The 27,687-nt window shown below is 39.0% G+C and overlaps 2 protein-coding genes across 4 annotated transcripts; one reads left to right on the forward strand and one right to left on the reverse strand.

The window, feature by feature from the left end:
- The first annotated feature begins 6 nt into the window (after positions 1-6).
- On the forward strand, positions 7-10,481 carry carhsp1 (calcium regulated heat stable protein 1). Of its 3 annotated transcripts, none has more exons than XM_057345637.1 (4): positions 7-146; positions 8,837-9,066; positions 9,148-9,270; positions 9,881-10,481. In XM_057345637.1, the coding sequence occupies exons 2-4, from the start codon at positions 8,867-8,869 to the stop codon at positions 10,041-10,043; spliced, it is 486 nt and encodes a 161-aa protein (XP_057201620.1). In that variant the 5' UTR covers positions 7-146; positions 8,837-8,866; the 3' UTR covers positions 10,044-10,481. The 3 variants fall into 3 exon arrangements, with proteins under 3 accessions (XP_057201620.1, XP_057201622.1, XP_057201621.1); XM_057345639.1 differs by lacking the exon at positions 7-146 and adding an exon at positions 5,824-5,936; XM_057345638.1 differs by lacking the exon at positions 7-146 and adding an exon at positions 5,897-6,007.
- Positions 10,482-10,530: 49 nt separating this feature from the next.
- Positions 10,531-26,784, reverse strand: abat (4-aminobutyrate aminotransferase). Its single transcript, XM_057345618.1, has 17 exons — positions 26,702-26,784; positions 26,578-26,625; positions 22,314-22,448; positions 21,052-21,149; positions 20,755-20,784; positions 18,915-19,032; positions 17,134-17,183; positions 16,579-16,659; positions 16,138-16,230; positions 15,940-16,002; positions 15,790-15,853; positions 15,471-15,619; positions 14,682-14,819; positions 14,092-14,259; positions 12,945-13,091; positions 12,563-12,674; positions 10,531-12,423 (listed from the first exon to the last, which is right to left on the reverse strand). Exons 3-17 carry the CDS (start codon positions 22,381-22,383, stop codon positions 12,302-12,304), a joined length of 1,503 nt encoding a protein of 500 aa, XP_057201601.1. The 5' UTR covers positions 22,384-22,448; positions 26,578-26,625; positions 26,702-26,784; the 3' UTR covers positions 10,531-12,301.
- Between the last annotated feature and the right edge of the window lie 903 nt (positions 26,785-27,687).

Below are 27,687 nucleotides of genomic sequence, written 5' to 3' on the forward strand. Positions count from 1 at the left end.
CCTCATTCACACTGTGTGAGGTAACTAGAGAGGGAACCAGCAAACGCCTAACAACAAGTTTTCTACTGTGGCTGTTTTTTGAATGGCTGTTGTTTTTAAACAATAGATCTTGACATCTGCGTTTTTCTCCTGCACGTTTGCCAGCGGTGAGTGATCTTTTGAGTCTTCTTGGAAGATATACAGAAAATGTGACTTTTTAACGAAAGTGAAAGAAATGAGATTTCTGTTTGTTCGTGAAGAATTCGAGTGATCGAAAATCGCATTCAGTTCGCCCTAAAGCGTGTTTTTATGTCTTGATGTAAATAGTGAAACAAATAAATAAATACAAATGGATTGCTCTTTTAGAGTGGTCACTTTCATCTGTTGCATCTTTGCTCGATCGTAGGTTGTATTCTCCTCTCTTGCCATGCATATTTACTTTAAAGATTTCAGATGGTCAAAAACCTCAAAAGTCTTAGCTGTTGACAATAAAAGCATTTTCAAGTAACTGGTAAAGGGAGGGGTCACAGCTCAGCTCTGTGAACTGTAACATTATCAGTAAATATTTGCCACAATTGTAGGAAATACACAGGAAATGTGTTTTGTGATCCTGATGAATTAGAAATTTTGCTGACACTCAGCTTTTGACAAAATTTTGCTTAAGTCATGACCGTGCAAAAGCAGATCCTCTCTCGTGATGCGCTGATTTCAGCTTTGCTTACTGTAACTTTCTGTCGTGCGTTGTTTTGGGTTTAGCGCACATTTAGATTCATTTCCTATTGCATATGGGTTGAAACCATGAACTATTTCATGATTTAATTTATATCACACGTGAGGTTTCATGTATTCGTGAAGATTTTGCGCGATCTCTCTTTCAAAGCTGCTTATTATTCTTTCGAAATTGAAAATCGATGACTACACAGACGACTGCTTGTATATGCGGAAGACCTCCTGTCCGTCATGAACGCAGTGCTTTTGAGGTGTAGTTGTTGATTCACCTGTAAGAGAAAATGATGCGTCATATAGTCAGGTAGTTCAGTGTTTATTTGAAAATAAAGAAGCTTTGCGTCTTTAATCCAAGACTGTTGTTTACTGCATTTCTATGTAGTCCAGTACTTCAACAGGGTTAGGCAAAAGGAGAAATGTTTTCTTTGAGGCCCTGCTTTCAAATTGCGTAACTGATACTGTAGTTCTCCGGCTGGAATAGAGAGAGTGACACCAGCATCCCAGTGGGATCTTATGCAGACAAACCAAAGGTCATGATGGACTGCATATGGAACAGTTACTAGAAATAAAGAAACAGTGTAATGTGTGCAGTGTACAGTGTAATCTAGTGTCTTCAGTAAGAGGGTTTCTGTATTTTTGTTGCCATTTTATGTGACTTGTTCTAAGGAAATACTGATTAAAATCTTAACACTTCTTAGTTAATGGGGTTCCGAGGAGAACACAATAAATTTAGCGTAGCACAAAGTAATCCAAAACAGAGATTACACCCGGGTTTAGATAAACATAGCCTATTGAGTTCTTAATGTAGTAAGTCACACATGCAGAAATTGCTATCTGACCATCTGTTTACACATGCCAGCTGTAGCTCAATCTCTGTTTAACGCAAAGCAAACCCACTATGAAGTCACTGAGGTGAAAGATAATGAAGTGGAAAAATATGGTGCTATGTCAGAGAGCAGCACTGAGATGTAAATGCTTGTGAGTTCAAAGCTTGTCACAGAATAGATTCAGCCTTTCAACTCTACAAGTCAGCTTGTGTCAGTCAGATACAGTTCTCACAAAAAACAACATATTTTGCAAGCTCATGCTAAACTAAGCTATGAGTGTGAACCATGCCTTTCCTGCGTCGTGCTCATATTGTGCAATTCCACAAGCAGGACCATCGTGTAAACTGAATCTCTCCAGGCGGAGTCCATCTACCACACTATTTTGTTTGAGAAATTTACGAAACCCCACTTTTTCTGTGTTTAAGTGCTATAATCGGGTCCCTATAATTCTGGGTTGCATCTTGCAACCCAGAAAACGTGAAAAATAAGAACCCAGTAAAGTTTGTTTTGGTGTGCCTTTCTCTGCAAGCATGTGAGAAATCGAGCCGTTCAGATTTCGCTCCGATTGTGAAGCCCAAAGAGGATTTTATTATAATGTTACCGCCCCTTAATCTACACAGTTCTGCCCACCGTGCTCCGCCATTGTTGTTTTCACAAGCGACAGCGGTGTGCGTGACGCCATGGCTAAAGTTCGTGGACAACATGCAATGTAGTCGCTGCACAGAGTCCAAACCTAGGAAGAGACAGGAGTTGATTTATTTTATTTTTAGTGGAAATCCATCAGAAACCATAAGTTTCGAATCACTTCAAACCGGAGTGCTTTTTCAACCTGGGACAGTACAAGCAGGATTAGCTTCAAAGTTGTTCCTCAAGAGGGATCGAGACCGACTGAACGAGACAAAACTGCCGATGTAAGTAATATTTATCAACAGTCTGAATTGACGTAAATGTACCGTATACACTCACCTAAAGGATTATTAGGAACACCTGTTCAATTTCTCATTAATGCAATTATCTAATCAACCAATCACATGGCAGTTGCTTCAATGCATTTAGGGGTGTGGTCCTGGTCAAGACAATCTCCTGAACTCCAAACTGAATGTCAGAATGGGAAAGAAAGGTGATTTAAGCAATTTTGAGCGTGGCATGGTTGTTGGTGCCAGACGGGCCGGTCTGAGTATTTCACAATCTGCTCAGTTACTGGGATTTTCACGCACAACCATTTCTAGGGTTTACAAAGAATGGTGTGAAAAGGGAAAAACATCCAGTATGCGGCAGTCCTGTGGGCGAAAATGCCTTGTTGATGCTAGAGGTCAGAGGAGAATGGGCCGACTGATTCAAGCTGATAGAAGAGCAACTTTGACTGAAATAACCACTCGTTACAACCGAGGTATGCAGCAAAGCATTTGTGAAGCCACAACACGCACAACCTTGAGGCAGATGGGCTACAACAGCAGAAGACCCCACCGGGTACCACTCATCTCCACTACAAATAGGAAAAAGAGGCTACAATTTGCACGAGCTCACCAAAATTGGACAGTTGAAGACTGGAAAAATGTTGCCTGGTCTGATGAGTCTCGATTTCTGTTGAGACATTCAAATGGTAGAGTCAGAATTTGGCGTAAACAGAATGAGAACATGGATCCATCATGCCTTGTTACCACTGTGCAGGCTGGTGGTGGTGGTGTAATGGTGTGGGGGATGTTTTCTTGGCACACTTTAGGCCCCTTAGTGCCAATTGGGCATCGTTTAAATGCCACGGCCTACCTGAGCATTGTTTCTGACCATGTCCATCCCTTTATGACCACCATGTACCCATCCTCTAATGGCTACTTCCAGCAGGATAATGCACCATGTCACAAAGCTCGAATCATTTCAAATTGGTTTCTTGAACATGACAATGAGTTCACTGTACTAGAATGGCCCCCACAGTCACCAGATCTCAACCCGATAGAACATCTTTGGGATGTGGTGGAACGGGAGCTTCGTGCCCTGGATGTGCATCCCACAAATCTCCATCAACTGCAAGATGCTATCCTATCAATATGGGCCAACATTTCTAAAGAATGCTTTCAGCACCTTGTTGAATCAATGCCACGTAGAATTAAGGCAGTTCTGAAGGCGAAAGGGGGTCAAACACCGTATTAGTATGGTGTTCCTAATAATCCTTTAGGTGAGTGTATATAGGAGGATAACGTTAGCATATGATAGCGAAGGGAGCTAAGTCAGTCACGGGCTAAATAGAACATTCAAAGCCAGTGTTAAACTTACTGTATATAAGTGCAGATGGACTCTTGGAGTTTAGCTGTATGAATGTTAATACATTATGTGCGTTACTATGTTTAGCTGCGGCAAGCTGTTTGTTTTGCTAATGAACAGGGGCGAACACTGGGGTTAGTTCCTTTTTAAACGTCTCAAATCATTCGTGTTTAGGCTGAAAAATCTGTCACAGCAAACTAGCTCTCACGTTGTGTGTGTAATGTTATAACTTGTCAATGACAAGCGCTAAAATCCATGTAATTCCGCTGAGATCTGCTGTGGATTTTAGGTTAGCATACACGCACAACGTAAGTGCATTAGGATGCGCTGTTTGCTGTGACTGATTTTTTTGTCTCCGGACGAATGATTTGAGACGTTTAAGATGAAACTAACCGCAGAGGAATTCAGGAAATATCATTTAGCTAAACCTTTGCCATGGCAGTACTACACGTGTGTTGTGTTGACACGCCGGACAGAAGGGGGGTGGGGTTCGCTGTAACGCATTATCATTTAAAGAGACATGCACCAAAACGGGTTGCTGTGAGCATAGCTGTTTTTGACGAGGCAAGAAGGGTTTTGTTTACACAGCCATTGAGTGTTTTTAATCAAAATATGTTCCAGACATTTCATGAAGACCCTAATAAATCATACCAACTTGTTGAAAGTGCTCGTCTGAGGAGACCTTTAAAACTTCTCTCAACTATTAGCTCATTGTTATCTGGAAGCTTGTGGTTTTTGTTAATGTGCGTGCGCAAACGTGATTCTCATGTTTGGTTACACGGAATCCCTTGTTATAGCTGTAAGACACCATTAAACAAATGATTTACTTAAAAGGACAGTTTTGTCAGAATTTGCCCTCATGAACCTTCTTCTGCGAAACACAAGATGTTTTGAAGGGAGTTCACATTGTAGAGCATTGTAGAGGGAAATATCTTTTGGCCTGTAAGCTGAAAGCTGTACTTGGTTTTATTTTTAAGCTTTTTAAAATTATAATATATTTAAATTATAAAATTATAATTGAAAAAGACTGTCTTAGCACTGACTGTTACTGCTGTCACACCATGCTTTTTTATCTAAAGATGAACATTATAACTTTATTTCTTATCATATACCTAATTATGTAACCAAATATTTAAGATTAGAGAAAGTCAAATGTAAAATTGTGAGCCTTCATTCTAAAACCCATACTGATGTCATGTCTTACTATCTTTGGTGGTTACAGCTTCTGTCACATTTTTCACGTTGTTTGTCACTTGTCCCTTTTTTATCTTTTTCACTGTCATCACATTGCAAATGTGATTTAAAGCCAAAAATAGACCCCTCTCAGATGAAGATGCATGAATAAGCCATGCCATTTAACTGTTTCCTATAGGTCACCCAGCTTTAAAACATTACCTGCATTCATGCTCTCTTGCTTCACGCTTGTAAAACGCATCACCAGTGGTCTGAGTCATGGCTGTCCTTGGATCCAGCTTCTTTCAATATTGAGTGAAGAACTATTGAGCAGAATGTAGGCGTTTAGACCTTGTAGATGTTTTGTCAAACTTGGGCAGCGATACTTCCTTTAGCGTTTGCTCCGGGTTGTGTGCGGTTTTTAATATTCCTCTGTCAGCTTCTATTGAGCTTGTCTCTGGGAATATATGGGCAGGAGTGGCATGTTATTGTGCAAATGCAGCTGAGTTGGTGGTGCTGGTATACCGTGCTGGTGTGAAAATGCTCTTTTTAAATTCCGTTACTATGTTGTGGTTTTGTAAAGTGTGCATCTCCACTTCCTGTGTTCTTTAGAAACCGGACCTCCTCAGGTGCTTCGGGTTCTTGAGCGGAAACAAAAGGTCAAATTATGACTCATGCCACATTTCTCACCTCTAGACTCTCAGCTGCTGTTTTCTTTAGCCCTGTACGCACAGCTGTTCCATCGCCTGGCAGCTACCCATCCAGGTTCCCTTTATCTCTCCATCACTGTCATATTTATAATCACCACCTTCGTGTTCCTGCAGCGACCTTCCTCTCCAGGCCCTCTGGGAAGCCACACCCACCAGCACAAGCTCCAGGTGGAGTGAACGAGTGGGGGTGGTTGGAGTGAGCAAGGTCGTGCTTCCTCGTTCAAAAAGAACAGGCAGCGTTGGTGCGAGTGGGCTGTGGCTGGTGAGTAGTCCATCGAGCTCAAGCACAAAGATGACTTTGATTTCAAAGCTATTTCGCTAGATCAGTTGCAGGTTAGTAAACTATCAGAAACATACCCTGCGTAACTGTCTGTGGTTTAGATCTGCATGCGGAGGTTGTTTATTCCACTTGGCAGACCTGTAGGGAATATCGTTTTAGGTTGTAAATTGAGATTCTGTGTATGCGTAGCTAGAATTCATTTGTAAAGCGCAGCAAACATTTGACTTGATGTTATCAAGCACTCAAGAATGTATGACGGCGCCAACACGCAGGAGGTGTAAACTTGTGACAGATCAAGCTGTTGTAAGGATCCATTGACTTTTTATTAAGTTTCCTGTTAGCTGATGTACATGCAAATATAAATATTCCTGGCCCACATGCAGTTTTTTTCTGTTTTTGAGCTTGCAGGCCTGTAGAGCTTGAAAACGCATTTAGTCTATAAAGGCTTGTTCTGTTCAAACACGCATGGCATGGCATAGTCTATAATAATTTTTGATGTCCGTTCACAAAATGGCTTAGTGCTTCTATTGTGATTGACTTAAGGCAGACAGTTATTTGCCTACGCAGGCAGAGTTTTCAACAGCAAACTCCGCTTAGAGATGGAGTTGATTCAATAGTTGGCCTTTGGTGTAAAGGTCTAGGCGCTCATTCTGGGGTCTTGTCTTCATCTGTCTTTTGTGTAATGAAACGATTGTGACATAAAATGTGCTTCTTGTTATTTAGACTTTTTGAAGTGATGGACGAATAAAAAGCAAGAGTGTCAAGTATCTTTTTTATATTCCTCCAAATTAGTAAAGCTCAATAAAGCGTTCTTAGCCATAGACCACACCAATTGAATCTGAGATCTATCACAACATTACAGTCTTTTTTAAAGAAATTTTGATTTTAGAAATGAACAAAAGTACATAACTGTGTAGTTCTTTTTTGAGAGAATAAACTATTTGTTGCTTTACGAGAACTACTAAAAAGTATTGGCTTATATTGTATAAGTGAGTTGACAGTGACCACTCAGTAGTAAGCTTTTGCCTTGTTTCCAGAGCAACAGTGACTTCTAAAGAATGATCATGGACCAATTAGTTAGTGTAGGTCTATAAAGGGGGTTAATCAATTAAACATGTTTTTTTACAGATGCACGTAGTTCATATTAAGTGTATCTGGAAACTTTTAGTTGTTTTTATTTTAAAAAAGCAGATTTATTTATGGAGAAAATGACATACTTCCTAGTTCCTGTGCTTTTATTAATACATATCACTGCACTATATTTTGTGATTTTTGTGATGTTTGTCTCTGGATTTTGCTAATATCTAACCAGTAAAAAGTATTAAAAAGTACTTTCCAACTTTGACAACACAGTGTTTAGTTATTTCAAAAGCATTTCCTGAATTTTCCATTCCTGAGGTTTCAATAGGACAATATGCAAATGCACAAGGTTGGCTAAGGGGCTGTCATGACATCAGATTTTCAGATGACTATTGTGGCCAAAAGAGTTCCTGATAACGATATTATCACAATATTTATTGAAATGTTTTTTTTATAATTAATGCTATCAGTTTATCTTTAGTTTATTTTTCTGTTTTTTGGCCAATAATTCAAATATGACTGTAAAAAGAGTTAAGGCATCGTTTTTAAACAGGTGTGAAAGCATATGTGTAGCACTAACACAATTTTGATAATCATCGTTTTTAAGATGATGGTTATTGTCAATACCAGTATATTCTGAAACCCCTAGTTAGTTGGCATAATATTTGTGTACGTCTTAGCTATAGAACTTGGCATATGTACAGGGAAACTACAGCGAGATGATATTTCTCTGTACCAGGCTGTGCCTGTTTCCCTGATGTCTGTTGAACAAATAAGAGCCAGCACAGAAAATGTTCACCCATGCTTCAGTACCTCAGCACACAATAATAACTGCTGTGCTTTCAAAGACTCTCTGGTCTCATTTCTGTTGATGGGTTATGCTGAGCCTGACGGCAGAAAGCTATAATTGCAGTGATGTAATCCATCTAAAGGTACAAAAGGGTCCATTCTCCTCTCGCATTTCTCAAAAGAGTCGTAACCACAGAGTTGCCATGGTAGAGCCGCACAGGAGTGTCCAGAAAGCCATTTTGACGGTTCTTCTGTGCTTTTAAACTGATCAAATTATTATGCCATGTGCTATTAGTCATAAGGAGCAGTTTTCTCGGTCGTCTCATTCTTCACTGATTCGTGTGGGCTGTAATGGCCCAGATAAGAGAGATGACAGTGGGGAGGGGGGTGTGGTTATGCACTCTGTGCCATTAACTGCCGTCATTACCCATGATGCTTGACCCTCCGTGGACCATCCGTGTTAACACTCACCGCTCCAGTGCTTACCATGGAGGTCGGGCGCGTTAGTCCATGGAAGGGGGTCAGCGTCTATGAGCGGGATTTTGGCTTTTGACAATTTTGTAATATCTTCCTAGATGAGGACTTTGTCAGGTAGGTCTAACAATGGCTAAGCGTGGTCTGCGGGATCAACTAGATTATTGGGATGGAAGTCACAGCTTCAGGCCAACGGAGTGGAAGCAGTTCAGGTGTGCTGAAAGTAAAAGGACATAAAACACTGTTGACATTCAGTTTAAATGGTTGTTTCAATAATACGTGCAGACAAGTTATTTACATTGAATATGCAGTTTTGTGGTGACAAATGTGAGGTCTTGTGTTTCAGTAGTACACTAACTCATTTTTGTTCCATCTCATGTCAAGTGTTAGCTTTCATAGTGGTTCCCTCAGACTGTGTTTCTGCTTTAAACACTATTGATATTGAGTTACATGAACTCTCTTGGGGTATGTGACAGTTTCGGTGATCAGCAAAGTACCAATTGGAGTCTGTTACAAACTCTTCATCTCTCCTCTCCCAGTGGTCTCTGAGATAACACATCAGCATCAGCATGTCTTCAGAGGCATCGTCTCCTGTGAAGGCATCTCAGTCCAGCACTCCTCCTCTGTCCCCGCTGTCACCGGTCTCTCCGGTGTCCCCCAGCAATCTGCGTCTGCCCGCCAGATGCCACAGAGACCGCTCGCCCTCCCCCATGAGGAGCTACCTGATCCCCAGCCCCTTGCCCACCCGCCGCAATCGTACCTGCTCGGCGTGAGTACACCATCATTCGTCATGCATTATATAATCTCTATCCTGTATGTTATTATGTATTTTTCGTTTTTGTCACTTCAGTGCAGCGCGTGCAGCTGAGGGGCCGGTTTTTACAGGGGTCTGCAAGTGCTTTTCACGTTCCAAAGGACACGGCTTTATTATACCATCAGACGGAGCCAAAGACATCTTTGTGCACATATCTGAGTGAGTTATCCTGAACCTTAAAGGGATACTAAACCCAAAAATGAAAGATATTTGGAAGAATGCATATAACCAAACAGATCTTGCCCCCCATTGACTCCCATAGTAGACTACTACGGTAGACAGTGGGGGGCAAAATCTGTCTGGTTATATGCATTCTTCCAAATATTTTTCTCTGTGTTCATGAGAACAAAGAAATTTATACAGATTTGGAACAACTCGAAGGTGAGTAAATGATGACAGAATTTTCATTTTTTGGTGAAGGTATCCCTTTAAACAACATTTCATTATTCCATGAATACTAACACATACTCCACAGCAACTGTTTTATGTGTAATCAAAGGAACTGTTCATTTGCTCACCCTCAAGTTGTTCCAAATCTGTATAAATTTCTTTGTTCTGATGAACACAGAGAAAGATATTTGGAAGAAATGCTTGTAACCAGTTCTTGGCCACCATTGGCTACCATAGTAGGAACAATTGCTCTATGAATGTCTTTGTTCTGTTTTAAACACCAAAGAAGCTATTTTGAAGAACAGTTCTGGGGCACTTTTGACTACCATTGTAAATTTTCCTACTATTATCTTCTCCTCATATTATTATCTTCCCACAGCATCGAGGGTGAATATGTACCAGTGGAAGGAGATGAAGTGAGCTATAAGATCTGCTCTATTCCACCTAAACATGAGAAGATCCAGGCTGTGGAGGTGACCATTACTCATTTAGCACCAGGCACGAAGCATGAGACTTGGTCGGGAACTGTGGTCCAATCATGAGGAGCAATGATATGGATAGTTCTCTAAATCTGTACTGTCATGTTGAAATGGATGTTATGTTTTTGAGGTGTGGGGGAACAGTAATGAATGCCTTTAACTGCGGTGTAAGATGATATCGCTTCACTCTTAAGAAAATTATCAAAGATTTATTTGATATGTGTTTGGTATGGTTTTTGGGGGGGACTTAGTGAGGGGGATTTGTTTGTAACAATGATCTTTTTTTTATTGCGGCATAAACACCAGTCAGCTATGCTTACATTAACCATCTGTGATTTCATTCTTTAGTTGTCTTGTGAATATTAGGATTTTCAAAACACTGCACACTCTTGACAGGAAGCCTTAACTCATACAAACAGCATAGATAAAAAGTCTTTGATATATTTTTGAAAAATAAAGAGTTCTATGTCTGCATATTGTGAAAATAAATCGTTTGACCATTTCTCATAGGATTTGTGTTGTCATTTTGCTACAAAACCAAGAGAACAGATTAACAAAAAAAGTAAAATTTATTTTTAAGACATATTTTCTTCAGACAACATTTATGTAGAAATACATAATTTTTTTTCTAATTTTATGACACAACATTGTAAAACTTTAGCCTTTTTTAAATAATTGTTAATCAACGATACACAGTTCTCTATTCAATAGACTTTGCCAAGTACAGACAGGCAACTTTCACATATTGGCTTTCTAGCGCCCTGTGTGTTTCACAACATTAAAAGGAACATTTAAAATGCAATCAAAACCAGAACTACATTTTTACTTTTCACAGACATGGGACACAATATCACAAGAATAATGTTCAAACGCTCGGTTTTAACATGATGTGATTTTATACATATATTAATTTAATGTCAGTTTAAATAAGGATGCCCTAAAATGGAAATTTGGCCTTCACAGTGGTAAACACACAGAATAAGTATTGCATAATCTAACTATATAGTAAGTACATAAGCCTCAATATATTGAAAGAAAAGGATGTTTAAAACCACATCTATATTCACCCTCAGCTTGAAGCAAGCAGAACAGGAGAATCACCCCAAAACTCAAACAGTTACAGGCATGCTAGCTGTATCAAACTGGTCGAGTGATTTTGTGCGTCTCGGTTTCAGCTGAAAATGTTTTCCTTATTCTCTGCATGAGAATGAGGGGATCATGTTCGTTCACCTGAGCTGGGTGGACAATAAACTAAACTGCCCCAAGCTTGTCTGATAGTGTTATGTGCTTTTGATTATATTATTTGAACAGACCGGGGTACAAATTGATGGCCTTGGTTAACTGTGAAACACTATTAACGCTATAGGACTTTGGCACACCTGTAGAACGTATCAGCCCTCATATAACCAGGTTGTGCTATGATGTTTTGTTCTCGCAAGAATAAATTCACATATTTTATTTGAAAGGATGCCAGAGTTAAACTAATACAGTAAAACAGTCCTCTCCAATGCTGACTTCCTTCAGATCAATAAATGTTCTGTTAAAACAAGAATAGACGCTCCACAGTTCTCTGAACCTTCTGACTTTTTCCACTTTCCATTGGCTCTTTCCAGAACCCCAGGATACGATCAGTCCACCATTGTTTCCACCTTCAATCTGTCACACATGCTTTTACTTCACCATAGGTACTCTGAAAATCTTGTAGTCATGCAATGTTACACATTATAAACAATTTCCAGCGCTGCCAATTCACTATAGATACTAAAATAGCATCTACTTTATAGGAATTCATCTCCTTAAACAACAGATCAGTAAGACAGTAGTTTCATTTTTTGTCAGTGTTCATACACAATCTTGCACGTCAACGTCCTAACACCAAGTTCTGAAGTACTAGGAAAGTAATATTGCAGTTAGAAATCCTGTTCTATCTCTGCAGTCTTCATATTGCTTTGGTCAGAGGTGTCTTGGGACAGTTCTTGTGAACCCTTTGGTCCTCAGGGACCTCATTTACGGTTCATTACAGTTTAGAGATGAAATACTGATTAGGTTTGTAAAATAAATTTGAGTGAAGGACCCTAGATTTTAACTAGGGGGTTTTAACTGGAATTTCTGCCTGTCTTCAGACAATGAGAAAATATGGTGCTGGGCTAACTTAAGTTTCTGATCAAAAAAAGAAAACAGCTTCCTATCATTTTAAATAGGAAATGTCAGGAGGAGAATAGACTGAGAGGAAGTGAGATTAACTGTGACAAGCTATACACCCTCGCTGGGCTCAGACCCCAACATTTCATAATCATGTCCGATCTGGGCATCCGGGACTCTTATTTGTGTTCAGCCAGGACATCATTTAGTATGTTCAGAAGCTGGTGAACGTGATACTCCTTGAAGACCAGAGCAGGACGGAAACGGATGGACCTTTCTCCACAAGAGCCCAGAAAAGCACCTGGTGAAGTAAATCATTTATTTAATTGTACTTAATTAATTACATGAAAAACATTTTTAGATGCACATGGAAAAGAAATTCAACAGAATGTGACACCTGATATCTTGTTAAGAGAAAGATCGTAAATGCCATGGTTTACCTTTGTTCCTAGTCTTGATCAAAATACTGTCACGGATGGCATCGTCCCGGGCGTCTACGGCACAGAATGTTCCCTGACCGCGGGCCCTGCTCAGGATATGAGGGTACTGGGCCTACAAGAAAAAAGAAACGGTTAAATAAATGTTGATCTGGGAGTGCGGCAGGCCATCATCAATCCACGACCTTAGCCTCGGAACAAATACACATTAAGCTGACAAGATCAATCAGGGGCGCAGGTACACTCTCTCTCTCCTGTGACAGGAATAATGAGACTGCCCCTCGGGTGAACAATGAGCATCCACATAATGGATCCATTATGGGTTTTATTAGTTGTGGCCTCAGTGAAGGATCAGTCATGATCAGTCAAATAATGAAGGCCGTACCTGCAGTGCGTAAAGACCGTTCAACAGAGCCTTCCCGGAGCGCGTCACCTCCTCCAGAAGGTTCTCTCTCCTGATCACATTGAGCACCTCAGCTAGAAACAAATTCTTTGAGGGGTCTCCCATCCACGTGTTGAAGATTCTGTAGGGCTGAGGTGGATACGGTAATGTCAGATTATGGCACATGACTGGGATGTAAACTAATCTCATCCACCCAGCCGAACACAAGGACAAATAATATAAGACATTTTAACAGGTTGGGTAATGCACAATATTAATAAACTTCTTGTGAACGTGTGAATGTAATATTGCAAATCAAGACCTTTTTTCATATTTATTGATTATTTAACAAGCAATTATACAACATTATAATTATTTTAATTAACAATTTTTTGAAACTAAGTTTATAATGCATATATAAAGTATATATATATATACTGTATATACAGCTGCAGAAAAAATAAGACACCTATTTAAAAACCTATTTAAAGGAATGTGTTTACGTAAAAAATGACTATTTTTGTTTAATTCTGTAAACTACTAACAACATTTCTCCCAAAATTCAAACAAAAATATTCTATTTGCATTTATTTGCAGAAAATTAAAACTGGAGAAACAGGTCAAAATAACAGAAAAGATGCTCTGTATTTTTTAGACCTCCAATACTGCAGGTTTATATTCATTTTTAAGCAATGCAACAGTGATACTTGTACATGTATTTAGGAAAAGTTAAAAAATATTTTATTATGTGATAACCTCGATGTTTAACTCAGTTTTCATGTGTCTTTCACATTGCTATTAGATGATGTTCTGTCACTTCTGAGGTTTGATTTTATTGAAATACAACAGACACTGGAATGGAATGGCCACAATATATCTAGAAATGGTGATTAAATGAAAGTGTGCCTCATTCATTATTTGGCTGTATGTATACGGCACAATGTTAACATGAAGATACAAATTTTCAACAGTAGGGGGCAAGCTTGCTCATGTCTGGAGCAATTTAGGAAGAGCTATGAACCTTATCTAAGGATGAGCAATCATTTAGACACAAAGATGGCAAACACAAAACAGTTCATCAACAACGGCTCATTTAACACAAAAAACAAAGGGGGCATTTAAAATAAAATCATAAAAAAAATGTTCTTACTTTTTCTGGCATTAGCTCATCCTTGTGGAAATATCCTCCTGTGAGCATCTTCTTGCTAAAAGAGACAATATCAGCAGGGTCATCCAGACCCCAGTGCTCATGGGCCCAGAACTTGCCTGTAGCTCCTGCACCAGTCTGGACTTCATCCACGTGGAAAGCACAGCCATGCTGAAAGAGTCAGATGAATGTCCGTCAGCTCAATCTCTGTAAAAACCAGTCCTGTCAGACTGCACGCAATGGCCGCTGGACACAGCCGTCACACGTTGACACGCTCCATTTGAAGTGGACAGCTGCCGTGTTTTTTTCAGGAAAAGCGTGGGGTTCATCACGATCACATAAGAAGCCCTTTTTTCTGGGCTTAATGCAATGATATCTAATTATTCCATTTTGTCCTTTGCCTAATCTTGTTCAGAAGAATCTGTGGGCTTGCTTTTATTGTCTTCAGTGGACACTTCAAAGGGTCTAATTTGAATGATTTATAACTGGAGTGTCTGGAACTACTTCAAAGCCTGGACCCGTTAAGAGAATAAAATACAGCGCAAGAGAGGGTTAAATGCCATTCACTTTCTCTTTAGAGAATAAAGCTTTACCTTGCGTGCAATATTGCGGAGTTTGCTGAAGAAATCAGGGGAGGCGTGGTTGTCTCCTCCCTCGGCCTGGATGGGCTCGATCACAATCCCAGCCACTGGTTTGCCCTTCTGCCTCCACTTTACAATGAGATCCTCCGCCTATAGAGACATGTTGGAGTTCGTATTTACCTCACACGATGCTTTGATATCTGTATTACACTTTTTTACAAATTTAATAGACTGCTTAGTCTTTTTAGTCTAGAACATGACGACAGTTATGATATTTACGTTGCCGTGTATTAGAATGACAAATTTTACGTCAAACCAAAGTTTTAAATTAAGGCTGTCAAACGCACAGAATAATATCGATATTGATAATAAAAAATGAATAAACTTTTAGATATCATTTAAATTATTGGTAAATATGGATAAATTCATGTAAATATTTCCTAAATATGTAAACATGTATGTGTGTGTGTTTATGAATACAAAACTAATATGCACAGTACACAGACATATTATGTAAACACACATTTTTATTTGATTATATATTCGATTAATTGCGATAAATCGTTTGACAGCCCTAGTTTAAATGATAAAATATTTCATACTACTGAACATCAATATCCTGTTTAGAAAAAAGATTCAAAGTAAATCTCTACGAAACCTAAAAAAGACCAAACAAGATCGTTTAAGAAACAATCAAACAATGCAACACCGAATGGATTTATTCATGCAGTCCTACTGTAAACACATCACGTAGAGTCACAGAATATTCCAGATGGCAGGGATGAATGAGAGACTGCTGACCTCCTCTAGGCATCGGGCCTCTTCCTGTGCATTCTCCCTTACAAACTCCTCCAGAGGGTACTGCAGTTTGGGAAAGGGGGCCACGGGCCAGTCAAAGGTGGGTATGTCCAGTTTGTGAATGGGTTTTGAATGTGTCGTGGCCAGGCAACCTGAAATCCAACACCACACACATTAAGATCAATGTGCCTGTTGAGAAACAAAACAGCCGGGCTTCTTTGTTATTCAAATGATTGAGCCATATGATCCGAATGACAACGAAGTCAAACAAATACATGTGGGCTTACATGTATGTCAAAAGAATCAAGTTTTGTCCACTTACCCAAAGTTCTTCCATGAAAAGCCCCCATGAAAGACAAAATGCTTAACTCTGGGCATCCAGGGCTCTGAGAAGGAGGGGAGAGTATGATGTAGGTTAAATGATGGTTTTGGAGGGTCTTCTGGAGTCTTTCATATTGTGTGGGACTCTAACCTGGTTGATCATGCAAGTGCCAATGTCCTCCTCAGAAGGGCCGTTATAACCTCTCTCCTTATTCTAACAGCCATTGAAAAGCCATTGTTAATTATTAAAGCAGTGCTGTCAATCGTTTAATTTTGTTTTTATTTGAGAAAGCATCCCTTAGCCGTGTTCAGAACAACACCAACATTATACTGAAGTATGTCTACTCACTCTGTACAAGATGAACATGGTTTTGAATGCGTTCTCGTTGGAGCAGGATCCACAGGACATTGTCTGCACCCGGGACATCCCGCTGGGAGTGATCTGATTTAAAGAAAGAGTCATTCACATCACATCACATCACTTCACACTGGGACCACTATAATACACATTAAACCACTTTCAGCTGATGAAAATAGAGTGAAATGTTTATGACATTTGAAACTACGCTATCAAGAGAAAGAGGCAATCTGTGAAAGGCAGCAGTTGCCTCATTCTCAGGCCTAGGTCAAATGATTGTGCAATTTGTAGTTCTTACGCAAAATAGCTGCCCTTAAAGTTCTCAATGAATCAATCTCCAACGAAAGTGTGGTGCAGGAACACAAAATGATCAGAGACGCTTGACATGAAACTCAAACAGATTGAACTCAAACAGGCTTTAGGAGCACTTACTGACAGAAGGCTTTCAACCAGCTTTTCTGGGAAGTTATCAGGTGGCAGGATGCCAAGCGCTGCTCGGTTGACAAAAGCACTCTGCAAAAACATAAAAAATGTCACTGATGCAAAAGTGATCAAACTGAGTTGATTATTTGCCATAATTATTTGAATGCTTGTGCAGTTATCTGTTTAAATAGTGTACTGTAAGGAGAAATTAAGAGTAAGTGAAATATTAAAATCACATGTAGCCCTGTGCACTACATGCTTAAAGGGACAGGTCACTCAAAAATAAAAATATCTTCTTTTGTGTTCAACAGAACAAAGACATTTATAAAGATATTTTATACTACTATGGTAGTCAATGATGGTCAAGAACTCTTTGGTTATAAGCATTCTTCCTAATATCGTTCTTTGTGTTCATCAGAACAAAGAAATGTATACAGATTTGGAACAAATCGAGGGTGAGTAAATGATGACAGGATTTTCATTTTTGGGTGAACTGTTCCTTTAAAAATCTCACCTCATCGCTCACCATATTGTGTGCGATTTCACATTAAGATCAAGTCTTACCATATTGTTTGGATTGGTCAGCACTTTCATTAAAGCTGGATGATTGTAACCTAAAAAGGAAAATTAAATGAAATGGAAAACATTGTCAAATGCACATTAAACTTGCAGGGTGATTTTGCAAGAATAAAAACAGTGTACACACAAACAAGCACACCAAACAAACAGCAGCTGTATTGACTTATCATATAGGCCTATGCCAACTGGAGCCGAAGGCTATAAACATATTTGCATGCTGGTGAGTAGAAGCGAGTTTTAATTTCACAACCTGTCTCTTCCACTCAATACATTTTATAATTTGAAGCCTAATTCTTTGCTTTCTTTGGATGTGCTACAGTATAGGTAAAAAAAATCAATTAAATTAAGCTTAATCAATCATAATGAATACTTAGTTGAATAACAATTAAATTAATAGAACAGAACACATTCCAGTTTGATTCTTGAACACACAGGACAGGCAGTTATTCACTAACTGAAATATGCTTCTCTTATATAATTTTTACTTACAACTAGGTTGAAATTAGCCATTGAAAGATGTTGTTCCCTCAAAAAGGACTGAAGGTCAGAACAGATATTTGAGATGAACTGATGTGTCCACGCAACTACACTCATCCAGAGAAAAAAATGTTTTTTTATTTTTAGTTAAAGTGATAGTCCACCCAAAAATGAAAATTCTGTCATCATTTACGGACTCTCTTGTCATTTCAAACCTGTAAGACGTTCAAGATATTTTGAAGAGTGTTGGTAACCGAACAACAGCGGTACCCATTGACTGTGTCTGCAAATAGAAGTGAATGGGTACCGCCATCATTTGGTTACCAACATTCTTCAAAATATCTTCGTCTGTGTTCTGCAGAAGAAAGAACGTCATACGGGATTAAAATGTCAAGAGGGTGAGTAAACGATGACAGAATTTTCATTTCCCTTTTTAAGGTTATGTAAAAGTCAGCATACTGTAGCAATCCCAGAGCTCTTTCTCACAGATATGTTACAACATAAAACTGACCAGAAAAGCCCAGAAAACTTATCAAAATCTGCCATACTCTTTGTGTCAGAAGGACGCATCAAAGTTCAAAAGCCTAATGATAAGTACATTATTTTATGATTTTCAGCCTGTTGAAGCCTGCAGATAAGTGTGAAATATAAGATATAAAGCCGTGTGCTTCACTGAAACATGCAAGAAACAAGCCGCAGGGTACAATAAATCTCACTTGCGTCTAAACAGATCGAGGATGTGTGTGTGTGTGTGTGTGTGTGTGTGTGTGTGTGTGCGACATTATAACTAAAGAGAGCTGTTGAATTGTGCTCTGTGTGTGAAGGCGACTCATTTCTTATTTCTGTTTCCACTCCAATGGGCAAACATAAACACTGCAATCTGCATGTGTCTGTCGAAGTGACTGCTGTGGGTCAGTAGGGGTTACAGTAATATAACAAGCACATCCCATAATGCAATTCTGCCCAAGCGATACAGCAGCAGCGAGTGAGAGGGGAATCAAAACTTATTACATCTGAATCACCACCTGAAGGCATTTGTGACAGTGAGACACAGTGGCTCTACTCAATTTGTTGAGACTGATTAAATGTAAATAAGCTAACAGACATGAAATAAATGACCGTTTGGTCACGCAGAGAGAGAGAAGATGGTTTTGCGGACAGTCTCTCAGGTCAAGTTGTAGATTCAACATGAATTGTTATGAAGTTATAAAGCAACACCACACATCTCCTCAAGAAGAGACACAATATGAAGCAACCATAAGCAGGTTGGTTAAAATAACTGAACTCACCAATGGGGATAGAGGAGATTTGTGTGTATGCATCCAGCATTCGATTGCCATCCGCATCCACCAGATAGTTTCCCTTGCTCTCCTCGTAGTTACAGAAGAAATGAACAGCTCCAACATTCTGCACAGAGAGAGAGAGTCATGTTGAGGAATGAATTATGATAATATAAATCAGCCTGTCGACATATTTGAATTTCTGGCACAGTTTCAGATCTACATTTGTGAATGGCTGTGGGGGAACCCTCAAGCCACTACGCTCACATAATAGCACAGCGATGTCACATTCAGGTTACAAACAGTGCCTTAGGTTTGTTGAAGAGCACAGGCTAAAATTCACACTGGTGAATTCTGCTAGAAACTCTAATGAGACACCAGCAAATTCCTTAAGTTCCACGGGTTTTTAGGTCCTGTTCAGCTACGTTTCGCATTGCGAGTCAAGGAGCGATGAGGAGAAATGGTCCACAACCTGGCAGTTACCTGGTCCAAAACTCTCACATTGACCCTAACGAAAAATGAAAATTCTATCCTAATTTTCTCACCCTCATGACATGCCAATGTATATGACTTGTTTTCGTAAATTAAACATACATTTCTTCTGAAGCAAAATGATAGGTGTGAGAAAATGATTAAAGTAATAGTTCACCCAAAAATGAAAATTCTGTCATCATTTACTCACCCTGTTGTCATTTCAACCCTGTATGACTTTATTTCTTCTGCAGAACACAAAAGAAGATATTTTGAAGAAAGCTGGTAACCGAACAACCATTTACTTCTATTGTACAGACACAAAACCAATGGAAGTGAATGGGTGCCAGTTAACATTAATTGTTGGGTGAACTATGACTTTCACTATGAACTATGACTAATATTTTGAGCATACTGAGGAAAACCCAATGAGATTTTGTTTTACAGACATGTTGCCATAATTTAAATTAGTGCTTGTTTCAATTCCACTAAAGTTCAAAATATTAATTTGTTTGTGTTTTAAGGAGCTTCAGCATTTTGGGACCTATATACAGTATGTGTATAAAGTTAAAAAATAAAAAACGTGTTAAACTGAAGATGAAGTCATATGCATCTGAGTGAACTTTTAGGTGAACTACTCCTTCAAAGGTACAGTACAGGTACTGAACCAAATTACGAATTATTTTTGTTGCAAGACACATTGCGTAAAATGTACTGCAGTGTGACTCATTCCCAAAATGTTTGTGAATAATGATGCTTGTACTGTATTTGCTATTCTTTAAACCTGATTGCAGTATCTATTTTTAGCACGTCTGACGAATAGATTTGGACTCGTCTTACATCTAATCTCGTGCGATGGAGGTAGACGCCGGTGACCAGGCGTCACACGCACAGGAGGCGTAGTGAAACGAATCTGTGATATTAGCCTTATCGATGCCTGTCACCTCTCATCAATCTGCTCATCCAGAGCAAAGCGGTCAGAGAATGACTGTGACTGAAGCCAGTCCAGACAGCAGATAATTTACTGCCTGAAATGCATTCATCACTCAATACACTCAAGACATCCACATGGCCTGAAATGTGTCTGTAAGTCTAACCAGAAGTGGAGCTGTTGATCAAGTAAAGCAGAGATTCTCAACTTTGGGGTCTTCAGACTTGCAGATGGAAACATCTGGTCCCGAAAAATCACACTTTAATTTCACTTACTATAATGCTGCTTGTTTTGTGATGTAACTGTCTGGCTCTTATGAAAAAGTTACTCAATCGGTTACCAAATAAATGCATGACAGAGACAGTACAGAGTCTTTTACAAGACACCAGTTTGTTCATGTGCTAATTCACTGAATGAAAGGTCAAGATTATTTTTTGTCTGTTTTACCTGAATGTCCCCCAGTTGTCTCAACAGCTCCTGTTAAATGAGAAAAAATTAAAAGTCATAAATAATTAAGAAGCATCCCAGATACTGTTTTAATAAGAAATAACATTTGGCTAAGCGGGTAGAATCAGATAGAGACTGTACAGTACTATCCATACAGTCTTCTAACGTAAAATACATATAATATAATTAAAAAATAATATAATGAGTTCTCTACAGTATATTGTCTATTGTCTGATTCCCTCCAGAGTTTGACAATTCAACATGATAATAAAAGGTGTTGAAATGTTGAGACTATACCTTGGACTTTGGACCTGGAACGGGTGTCTTCATAGAGGGGGCGTCATATTCAAACTCTGATTCGGTTTTGGTGGCAGTTTTGCTCACATATCTGCAACCTAATAAGCAAAACCAGACTAAAATTACATTTAGATTACAGGATTACATATTTCATTATTGATTCATAGTCTCTGGTTCAGTGTCAATACCTTCCATAAAATTGCATTTTGGATGTATACAGTATTTGAATTGAAAAAACTGACCTCTAGTACATCTGTTATAGTTCAGTTTGAACAGTTTGGATCAATTCCTGTCACGCGTTGCGTGATCTGCTGATATCTCAATAAACGCCCTTATGAAAATTAACAATATTTTTACTATAGTAAGCATAGTTTAACTATAGTATTTGCATTTAAAAGCACAGGAACCACAAATTAACCATAATTTCATTAGAGTTACACAAAACGGTGCTCATATATATATATATATATTTTGCAAACAAGTCAATAAGCAGGCTAAATGACCATACAGGCTAATATCTAAATGTTTTACTTCAACTATGGAATCGAAACTGGGTATCAATAAGAATCGAAATCGATAAGCAGAACTGGAACTGGAATTGGAATCAATAGAAATCAAACGATTCCCAACCCTATTGAACAGTGACCAAGCAGACATGATATGTGGTACACAGCCGTGTTTGGATAGTAGATTTACGTGCACATGAGGCTCTTAGAGGTTAGAAAGGGTTATAAGAATGTCACTGAGCTACTGATTAATGAAAGAAGCTGGCAAGACCTAGTCAATGTGACCTGTTATCAAAGAAGACATATCGACTTTTCTACGAATAAAAAATGTTCAAGCCACAGCTGGATAGAAGCAGTTCCCGGTAACTCATTTACACGGTTAAGTAACTCTGAACTGTGCCCCTCTCAAGACCTGGCTCTACATCAACACAGTACCACTATTCACAGGAAGCACCTCACTTTCAAAGCTCTGCTACGGGATATTTCATTTGAATAAATTCTGTGTGACAACTTAAGCTCTTTTTGAGAGTCACCAGAAGGTTGAGAACATTACAATTCAGTCCTCTGTCAGACCACTGGTGCCAAATTGTTAAAATAACGACTTCCATGGTTCAAACACTTCCTCCATTTGCTATTGCTAGGTAAGACGGAAAGCCTCACCCCAAACTCACTGGTTGGATTTATGTTATGTCAGGCAGCTTAAACAAACAGATACAGAGGGGTATCTTAGTCCTTCATGTCTGTGTGGTTTTGTACCTGTAGTGGTAAGACGCAGGTTTTGCTGAAGGGAGGCAGTCAGCTGGCGGGTCAGGAGTGAAAAAGCCATGTGTAGCTGAGACAGTGATGAAGAGAAAGAGAGAGACAGTACACAGCACCTGCCTTTCACTTGACCTGAGGAAAGAAAAGAAAACGATATGTTGCAACAATATGGAAGCAAATACTTGCCAGCACCAAATTAAAGAACGATCAGTTGCGAATACAAACATATATTTATATATAAAATATATATGTTAAATGTTAAATAAATGTGTCTGGAAAATGCATGAATGTAAAAACAGACTCTGTCATCCTCAAATTCTGGGGTTTTAATAGAATCTCCTATTTGATGATCTAAAAGGGAACTTTTATTCACAAACAAAACTCCAGCAATATAAAGCTTAGCTTTACACAATTGTAAAATGAATTTGAAAAACAATGCCATGAATCCACTTTATTTATCTATTACAACTGCACCTGGAATTTAGACTAAATGTCTTTGCACATACAGTCCGAAATTTTCGTATGCGTTTTTTCGTATTTGGCTCTCGTTTGTACGGTGTCTCTGAATTGTTAAAAAAGGCCACTCAAAATGCTTGACGGACGCGAAAAACGCAGAAAATCAAACCCGGTCCGAATTTTTTTATGAAGGACGAAAATATCGGAGGCAGTGTGTAAATGTGATTGACACAACGTGAGGTCGTATTTATTTTTTAACGTGTGGAAATTTCGGATGCAAATTTCGGACAAATTCGTCTCTTAATGTAAACCTAGACTGACTTTATGATAATGCGATCAGATCTCTGTGTGGGTCAAACCAATCTGGAGAACTCAATGTTCTTATTAAAATCTCTTTTAATTGTTATATTTATTAGCAAAGCCTTTACCCTTTGTAAAACTATTTTTCCTCTCAAATCTCAGTGTCGTGGTCAGCTACTGAAAAATGTTTTGCTTCACAAACACAGACAGTTCCCATTTCCCAAAGCAGCAGGTTCTGCCATGTCCCTCAATTCTGTCCGTAATCTCTATACATGCAAAACCATCATCTGTTAGAATGAAGAGTCCAGTGAGGACACTGCAGACAATGAGTAACGCAGTGACTTACAAGTACAGCTAAATCTTACCAACAGCACGTGGTTCAGGGACTCGAGTGCACGCAGAAGAGCTTTGGCGCCAAGATTAATTGTGACGAAAAGTCTTGCTTTAGGAATAAAGTGATACCTGAGGGAATCCTGAAACAGCTTCAGCTAATATAAAACATGAGCATATGCTGACACCATGTCTAGACCGAATGTGACGCGGCAAAAGACAATAGAACGCATTAGAACCAATTATAATTGTACATTTTGTCTACACTGGATGCGGCGTGACAAACCCATTAAAACAAGCCGTGTGTCGTGTCGCGTCCAGTGTAGACACGGTGTTAGGGAAAGAACTGCATGACGACACTGCGTATTTTGTAGGCATATTTTGTGTTTTAGTGTAGACTAAACAACAGGTTTTAGCAGTATGATTGCCCCGGTTATAAATGACTTTTACCTTTGTTTGATGATTGCTAATAAGAAAACATTTTCTAAAGCATAATGCCCAAATTTCGCTGATGAAATATTTCAGAATTGAACATAATCAGACTTAGTGAATTTGCATTCACTGCATAAATTTCTTTTCATGATTTTTCAGATGTTTACAAAATGACATACTTTCAGGATCTCCACGACCATGTGAGTCCTGGCAACGTGCGTATGTTTTTACGAGTTGCTCTGAGAATCAGCCTTCCATACTTTATTCGAAGGAAGTCAATTGTTTATGCTTGCTTGTCTAAAGGCATCAAATTGAAGAACTGTCTGTTTGCTTGAACCCGCTGCATCTTAATTTATGCGCAGGAGTGCGGAAACAGAAAGTGCACCTCTCTTCTGCTCCCGATCTGAGGGGGCTTATGCAATCGAGGCGGCACAAGCAGGAAAAATCCAGACGCTCCCCCGTCTCAGAGGCTCCCCATCCAGATGGCGCATCAACCGGATAGAACTGGTTCTCGAAACATGCGTTACACAAGCCCGGTGTCATGCGCCTCTGAAGATGCAGCATGCAAAATGGTTTTAACTTGTTTGAAGGTTGGGGGACAATAATTTCTTGTGGGTTAACTTCATCTTGTGTCGTTGAAAGACTGTGATTTAATCCTTCTTTTTTAATAACTTAATGTCATTACTGTGACAGCTTAATGTCCAAGTGTAAAATAGTCCTTAGGATGTTCAAAATGACTAATAACAGAGAATTATGCGCCACAGTTTTATTTCATTTGGTTAAAATCCACTGTTACAAAACCCCAGCCCAGCTAATCAATATTCATCCGGGGTCTCAGTATTGTCACTGCACTGGGGGACCACTTCCAAGTGAACAATAGCAACCAGTGCTGGATTACACAACTCAACCAGCAGCCAATCCCTCTGCTCCTCGTCCTCACGAGAGCACCAAACACATTCTCCCACTGCAAAGCCATTTGTGAGATGCAGACCGCTCCAGTGTTACATAACACTTCTCTGGGAGCTGGAAAACACCAAAGTATGCTTCAAGACAGTCTACAGTAACCTCAATACCCAGTACAACCTTATGAATCATATTTACAAATTCCATTTAGAGTTGAAAAATACACTGCATTCAGAGCTTATCAGATTTACTGATCTATAACTAACCGTTTCAACCTGCAATGTTATTAACCTGGAAGATAGTAGATGATTTGCATCAGATATTGTAAGACAACTATCCCGATCAAATATTAAACTTTGATCAGTGAAGATAACATTGAGCTCTCTGAGAGACAGACCCAGCAATGACAGTCGTACAGTACGTGCACAGCTCATTGCACAATAATGCTCTTCACGAACACTGCACGGGCAACTGAGAGCCTATTGGTAAACTCTCTGCGTGATTTAAACAGCCTATTAGATCACACAGAAGTCTCAGCATTGCTACATTAGCTCATGAAACGTTCACTTCACACACAACATTCATGCCTTCCCCATTTATTTCTGTAATAATTAGATATATTATGAAATAATACAGCTAAATTAGGTAATAAATACGTATGAAAAGTCATTCAGGGGTTAAGCAGTTGAAACTGAGCATTGGCATTGAAGGTCTTTAATCGGTCTCTGTGGCAACAGAACATGAAAGGGGGACACATTCAGGGGTAGAGGATGTAAAACCTCTTAAACCTTATACATACTGCCAGACAGTTGTCATGGGAACCATTAAGGAAAAACAAGTGTACTACTAGGATGACAGATCAATCACTTTATGATGAAGTGGGTTGCTATGAATTTGATTCATTTTGTTAAAGCAATAAGCCACGTCTACATATATGTATGTGTTTATACGCATGTATTTACATTCTACTGTGGTTCACAAATGCATCTATAAATCTGATAGCAAATTGTGATACTAGCCATTAGATGGTGAGACACTATTAAAACTACTGCATGAAAAGTATACAGGCTATCAAACATGCAGTTTTGTGTTACATTCCACATCAAGTCACAAAGCAGGTTTTCTGTATGCAGACTGAATAACAAAACAAGGATTAATTTAATTGTGTTCTGTTCTATTCTATTCACTTCACAGCCACCATTGCAAGCAAACAAGTCTTAAGACTAGTTCGAGCGAGTATGCTGTGCACAGTATGACAGAATACATCAAGTGCAGCTACAAGTGAACTGTTGTCTGTTTTTCTTGTATGTTTACTAGGAAACAAAACATAAATCAAAAGCAAATGTTTAAGTGCGAGAATGACTTTGAGATACGTTACATTGTAAACACACAGTAGCAAATACACAACAGTTGCTACTCTGACATTTCGGTAAAACATTGATTGTTCAGCATCAGCATTAAGTAAATGCGAATCGCATATAAAACTTGCTCGACACAAAGCAGCTGGTTAGTTCGCGTGACAATCACCAGCATCCGGTTCCGACTGGATCTGACCTGTCAAACGGCTCTGAGATCGAGACGTATGGAGAAAACCAGATCGATGCAGAAGGCCATTTCTATTGGCTCATAATGCTGCAATGTTTCGCAAGAAACGGGTCCATTACAGCCCATAACAGCTGTTGCGCACAATTATTCGCTACTGCAGCGATATCTCTATATCTTCAATTAACGTTAAACTTGTTTAATGTTATTACTAAATGCCAAAACAAGCTCGCGGCATTCCGGGCGATAACACTGCTCGATGTTGCATTGTGATATTTAAAGGCATGTAAAGACTCACCCTTGTGACTTGACGCTGCACGGGAGGCGATATATCGCGGATTTCTGCCTTTGGAACGAAAATAAAAAGAAGTGAGAAAGAGCTGGCAGACTTTAAAACATCATTTCAAGTCTGGCCTTTTTACCGAGGGGAGGGTCTTGTTGTGGGATCCACCGACTCCAGCCAATAGAAAGAGACGCACAGCTGCCGGAAATGTCAACCGCTTGGCTGCACGCTGGACCACAGCTGTATGCGGGCAGATATTCATATTGCCCATATGTAATCCAGTGTGAGTGGAGATAACAGTATTACCAGTGTCAAAGACATGCATATGGGTTCATAAAACTAGTTAGTACAAATGGGAAAAGGCTCTTTTATGGCCATTTTCATTTACAAACAATTTTGTGATTTTATTCATTTTTTTCATGTTATGAAAATGACCGTTGAGTGGATTTATGAACGTGCTACAGCATGGTGTGTATTTGTTCAAGTTAATTATTTATATAAATATGAATCCTGTAAGGCTGGATACATTTAATACGTTATGAAAAAACAACCCGAACACTAGAAATGACAGTATCCAGTATGATCGTATTCGAAGATTCTTGTTTAGCTAGTCCCAAATTTCACTAACATTCCTTTAGGAGATTTAAAAAAGCATATACAATGCTGCATGTGCATTATGAACAATCACTGATGTAATAAATACATGAAATGTAGGCGAAGATCTACATAAAAATTCCTATTAAAATCTATTTTATTCGCGACAAGTTTGGCTTCATTGTAATAACATTCCTTATATTCCAATAGTAAAATAAAAAAACGAAAGACCTGAATATAAGAATAAGAATTTGGATGAGTCTACCATGAACCATTTGCGCATCTTACGCCCTCTAGTGTTCGGAGAAGAGGAAACAGTCTCGCTCGATACGCTTTGTGGCACTTTCCTCTGAGAATGTCTGCATGTTTACATTGAGCCATTAGAAAAGATACAAATTCAACAATAAGATGTAGTGCATGATTTTTTTAACTTTCAAATTAACACTCAACAAAACTGACAGTTTAGGTCAGTGAAAATCCATTTGCATGCGTGCTATTTAATGTATCAAGTTGACAAGACATTGTGTTGTA

Source organism: Triplophysa rosa, linkage group LG11 (genome assembly GCF_024868665.1).
Source record: "Triplophysa rosa linkage group LG11, Trosa_1v2, whole genome shotgun sequence".
Lineage (NCBI taxonomy): Eukaryota > Metazoa > Chordata > Actinopteri > Cypriniformes > Nemacheilidae > Triplophysa > Triplophysa rosa.